At 34.7% G+C, this 6162-nt stretch overlaps 1 protein-coding gene across 1 annotated transcript in view; it reads left to right on the top strand.

Moving 5' to 3' along the window:
• The window catches only part of ADAMTS16 (ADAM metallopeptidase with thrombospondin type 1 motif 16), a 399543-nt gene that overhangs the window by 234693 nt on the left and 158688 nt on the right, over window positions 1-6162 (top strand). The window contains exons 15-16 of the mRNA XM_053714402.1: window positions 1893-2016; window positions 4917-5161. Coding sequence (XP_053570377.1) covers window positions 1893-2016; window positions 4917-5161 — 369 coding nt within the window. The remainder of the gene's footprint in view (window positions 1-1892; window positions 2017-4916; window positions 5162-6162) is intronic.

Genomic DNA, 6162 nt, shown 5'->3' with positions numbered 1-6162 from the left:
ACACAAACACCGCAAAAATGTAAAAATAGCCTTGGTCCCAAACGGACAGAAAATGGAAAAGTGCTGTGGTCCTTAAGGGGTTAATACAGGAAGATTTGGGGTCTAGGACTGGGAGATATCATTGTACTTATGCAGCTAGTTTTTTTTTTTGTTTTTTTTTTAAATGGGACTAGAGGCTCCTTTTAAATAAGTTTGCTTTTACTTTCCATACTTTTACATACGTTAGATGCTAACAATGTTGTTATATTTAAAGAATCCCCATTTTCAGAATCAAGTTGGAGGTTGAGGATTGAAATAAAAAAGTAGGTTTGGAATGACAGCTGAAAGATTAGAGGGAAATAGTCCAATGCTTTGCAGCATTTTATTATTACACAGATATCTGCTTCCTGCCATAGCAAATGCACTGCTGACCTGAAGCAGGATATAACCAGTGAGCCAATCAGGAGAGACTTATGTATGTAGCTGCCAATAAATGCCAATGTCCTGTTCAGGATCAACTTACCAATATGTCCTGTGGGGCTTTATCTATGTGTTTAACCCCTTTGCAGAGGTTAAACGCATAGTTAGAGAAAAGGATTTGAGCCATATTAAAATGCTGTACCCCATTAGAGCAAAATATTATTGCACTGTCCTTTTAAATTATTGAATTCAGAGAGAGCTGCAAAACATTACAAGGCAATATCTTGCCCTTCTATTTTATGACGCTGGTGTTTTTATTGTTATTGTTATTGTGTTTTGTGTTTTTTATTATATGACTATTTTATGTAACATATATTTGTAATAATACATTATTATTTTGTATCATACTGAGAATATTACCTTTTATTGTTTGATACTTCAGATTGCATAAGATATATTTTATTTTGTTACTTCTTTTAGTTTTACCCTTATTTTGTTTGTGTGTAACTACTTTTCTTCAGTTTGTAGATAAGTGTAAAGGGTTTAGCTTCACTTGCTTTTGATCACTTTAGGCAGTTTTTTTCTTTTCTGTTGAATATGTTGCCCTTATCTCTGGTATCCAAAGAGTTAACACAACTTCCCTCCCCTAGCGCTATGGCAACAATGTTGGCAACCTCAGCTCCAACAATACTACAAACAAAATAAGTCCCTGTGGCAGCATTAATATGCCCACAATATTCTTGTCATGACAGAATCAGTTGTATCAGGCAACAAAGTTGTCATGGTTATATTAAAGACAAAAACAGAAACACTTTTGCATTTTAACATTATGGAATAATAGTATGTCATTTATGCAGTTTCCTTACAGAAAAGAGTAAATTAGGTGCAGTCAGTTCAGGTATAAGATATATAAAGATCATAAATGGTAGTTGTTTTTTTAATTCAGTTTCCTTTTTGATAAAGAATTGCTGCATATGAATTAATTTAAAAGACTTTGGGGACGAATTATCAGGCTCCGAATGGAGTTGATGAAGGCGAGACAGTAGTTATGGAGCAGTGGTCTAAAGATATACGATTGATATACAATCGGGCTGATTGACACCCCCTGCTAACGACAGGGGGCCGTATTGCACAAGCAATTCACCAGAACTGCTTGTGCAATGATAAATGCCGACAGCGTATGCTGTCAGCATTTATTGATGTGCGGCAGACATGAAACGCTACATCGTATCATGTCCATCCTCACTTTAGTAAATCGGCCCCTTTGTCTACTACCTTAATGTAATGATATAGACATGATGAGGTAAGGTGTTCTCTTCATAGAAATTGCACTTTTTCATGATCCTTTTTTAACGCTTTTTGGTTTTATAACTTTCAATCCCTGAAAGCAGTTCTTTGATCTTATGATATATGGAATTCTTTAGGTCATATGAATTTTTCATATTAAAACTGCTAAAAGTTAACAGTAACTTCAAATGCGTTCTCTTTGGCAGACAGTTGGATGTGACCAGATCCTTGGTTCCAATGCAATTCCAGATGCATGTGGTGTTTGCAAGGGTGATAACTCTACCTGCAAGATTTACAGGAACCAATACACAAAACAGCTGTATTCCAATCGTAAGTATGCAGTGTTAGACACAAGAAAGCAAACATTTACGTGTCAGATACCAAGAAAAATAATCACTGTAACCCCCAGACAAAGTCTATTTATAAAAAGCTACATATGTAATAAGTACACATTGCTCCATTTATTTAGCTGTAGATACAAGTTTTGAGAGCTTGTTTTTATGAGCCACTGCTTCCAAACCACTCTGTCTACTCAGAGGTATAGGACTTAGAATATCCTAGATTGATTTGTCTGTAATAATTGGAAAGCCCTGCATGGGCGGGGCTGAACTATAAAATTCTTGTGCACAAAAAATGATTGTGCAATAACAACTGTGGGCAATGAATACCACCTCTTTATTTGTCCACCCACTATTTTATTAAATGGTGCCCAAATAATTTAATAGCTAACATGTGATTTATTATATGGACTTTTAAATAATTCTTTATCACAATACTTACCACTGATAAGCTATTGTGCTGGTGGTATAGCATCTGAGGCTGTGGAAGGTTTTGCAAATACACAGCAACCATAATGCGAAAATATTCTTTCCTTTGAATTTGCAAGTGTCCTGGACAGAAGTGACATCTAGGTGCATTAGCATAGGTTACACTACTTCAAAATATTTATTGTCATTTGTGTTTTAATCTCTTAAAAAGGGGTTTAACACATGTGCACATGCAGCTCCTGATTGTAACACCGCGCATGTCCTGGTGTAACGTATTTATCCCTTCTACAGGGGCTCAACTCATAATTTCCAGTGAACTTTCTTAAGATAATTAAGGTGCTCTAACAAATTAGAGTTTTATTTATTCTTTTATGAGAAGTTGTTTTACAACATTTGGAACATTTCTAAATGGCCTGTAGAGCTGCATTGGGAGATGGCAGAGCTAGATGGAGGGATGGCCAAAGGTGGGCAGGAAGTGGGTGGGTTAGTGGGATGGCTAGGCAATCCTCAGTAAACTATGACTTTTACAAGATCCCAGGGAGCTGCGGGACAGTTGGGAAGTCTAACACGGTGTTAGGTTAGCACACAGGAAGATAAGGCGCGTTAAGTAAAATGTTATATATAAAATATAAAAAAAATTATTATAGATATTGTAAAAATAAATAAATATATATATATATATATATATATATAATGTCCAAATGTAGGAGGGCACTCACAGAATTTATTAAGCAACAAACAGTATATCTTTATTTCCAAATTATTTGTACATTATTTGTAGAAGTCAACATTTTGACCTATTTATGGGCCTTCTTCAAGACAGTAAACAATTTTTATAATGCAGCACACATTATACACTCAGAACTCCCATTAGAGCAGTGATAACCATGGTACAATAAATCCTGTGAGTGCCCTCCTACATTTGGACATTTCTATATAGTTTGAGGATAGCACCCGTGACGTGATTGCACCCGTGTGGAAGGAGTGCTGGGCCACCGGCTATGTAATATATATATATATATATATATATATATATATATTCTTTTTCATATAAAGATAGCAAGAGAACGAAGAAAATTTGATAATAGGATTAAATTAAAAAGTTGCTTAAAGTTGCATGCTCTATCTGAATCACGACCGAAACCAAAATTTGGGTTTAGTGTCCCTTTAAATATATTTCCATATATATCTATTAATGTTAATGTAATATTTATATACAGTGTGTATATATATATATATATATATATATATATATATATATATTATATATACACACATTTGATTGTTAAATATATGTGATAACAAAAAACTCTAAAATAATAAATGAAGTACAAATAATATAATGAAGATATGGATACTTCGCTTTACTTGGACAACTGTCGTCTCACAGTCTCTCCCAAAACCATCAAGCATGTAATCGTGTATAGGAGGTTCTGGACTAGGGGGTACATCAAGTATTGGAAACTCCTTAGTTACTCTCCAATTTGACCACGAACTGTGTGGTTTTTCAGCAACCAACACTAGATGAAAGCTCACAATAGTGTAGTTTGTCAGTGAAGAGAATAACCAAAAAACAAAAAGGAAAGTACTTACAGGATATATAGATGATGATCATCCAGTTAATTGAAGACAACACGTTGGGCTTTATAAACTTGAATATTGCTAATATTTTACATGAAGGAGTTGTTTTTTTGTATCTTCAATAAACTGGCCAATAATTACGTATATATTATTTTGAGAACTTTCCTTTTTGGTTATTCTCTTCTCTGGCATACTACACTACTGTGAGCTTTTCTGTAGTGTTACTGAGAAACCACACACTTCCTGGTCAATTGGAGAGTATCTAAAGAGTTTCCAATACTTGATATACCCCCTAGTCCAGCACCTCCTATACACAAGTACAATGCTAAATAAATACAGTCAATACACAGTAAAACATATCATTATAGAGTTAATATTTATATATATTGTAGCCCTTTTCAGTCACATACATGGCCATATACTAAATGCCTTTTAACCCTTATAAAACAAAAAGTATAAATATTTATATGATTACATTTTATTAAATAGTCTTTATATGAGTGTTACATTATATTTCAATGTATTTATGTTGTTTTTGGTGCAACTTTATTTTAGCCTTAACCCTTTAGGCAAGGTTTTCAGTAACGCTACCCTGTTGCACATTAATTTTGATTGTGCTCAAGTGAACGCATTTAATTTCAATTTGTAATATGAGCGTAAATTAGCATGGGTGTAACATTCCTATAGTGCACCACTTGTAATCTAGTCCATAGTGTTTAATATCTGTTTAATGGATTTTTTTAATAATTTATTTACTAGTCATGGAAGTGAAACAAAATTCTAGTGAAGAAAAAAAAATACCATCTTTGAATTAGGTTAAATAAATTATGTAATCTATTTTAATCTGGTTAATATATCTGGTTAACATTTTTTTGTTTTTAGAATATTACTCAGTAGTCTCTATCCCTGCTGGAGCCCGTAGTATTCGCATCTATGAAATGAATATCTCATCTTCATATATTGCTGTGCGAAACCAGCAGAAGAAATACTTCCTTAACGGACACTGGATTATAGATTGGCCTGGCCAATACAAATTTGCAGGTTCAGTTTTTGACTACAAAAGACCATACAATAACCCAGAAACACTTACCACTACTGGACCCACAAACGAAACAATTGTCATTGAGGTAAGTGTCCACTTACAAGTTACATGCAGTGTTTTATTAAAGTCTGGTGGGCTGTTCTTGCCTTTTTATTTTACTTTGGGAATAAATCATTACAGGCAAAACTAGAAACCACAGGGCCCAGGTGCAAGAATCTAAGAAGGCCCCCCCCCCCAAAAAAAAGTGAATTTGATACATATGACCCTACTCGCCCCAGTACTTTATAAAGTGACAACAGTAGTCTGTGAGTGACATGGTCCAGCCCCCCACCGTACTGTATATAGTGGTACTGTATAGACTGACACTGTTTACCCCCCCCCCCCCCAATGCTGTAGTAATAAGGTCTGTAATTTGCTGGTTCCACAAACATACACACACACACATACATGCATAAATACACACACAGTCACATAAACACACACACACAAACACCAATGAGTAAAACAGAAACACTAACCCCTGTAGTCAGAGACACTAGTGAAGCATCATGTCACACTCACGTGATATCAGTGCAGGCAGTGGTAGGTCAACGTTTTTTCTTTTTAAGCTGGGCCCCCACCCTTGGGGGCCAGTCACAATTGTGACCTCGGCACCCCCTGTAGTTTTGTCCATGCATTATGGCATAAACTTAATTACAAATTATTATTATAGGGTTCAGATACGGGTTTAAGGCATTTTAAAGGGACAATGTACTATTTTTATTTTATTTATTTTTCATATAAAATACGCCATTTTGAAAATGTGTTTCAGGTTTATTTTTATTCATGATCATTTCCTCAATAAATCATTTTTCTTGTCACACTTGCAGAGGTGTGTGTTCCTCCACCAGTAAAGCAGAGGAAGTTGTCCTTATCAACTAAAAAAGATTAGTAGGAAGTACAGCATTAGTTCCAACTTAGCTAAAATTCTCATTCTGCATTAAATGTTCGTTTAACCTTTTAAGGACACAGCTTTCAGTTTGCTCAATTGTTTTATGACGGAAAAATTCTGTCATATGTCCTTAAGAGGTTAAGCATAAATGAAAA

This window comes from Bombina bombina, chromosome 5, assembly GCF_027579735.1.
Source record: "Bombina bombina isolate aBomBom1 chromosome 5, aBomBom1.pri, whole genome shotgun sequence".
Taxonomy (NCBI): Eukaryota; Metazoa; Chordata; class Amphibia; order Anura; family Bombinatoridae; genus Bombina; species Bombina bombina.
The sequence above is the reverse complement of the archived record's forward strand: the minus strand, read 5'-3'. Positions and strand labels throughout refer to the sequence as shown.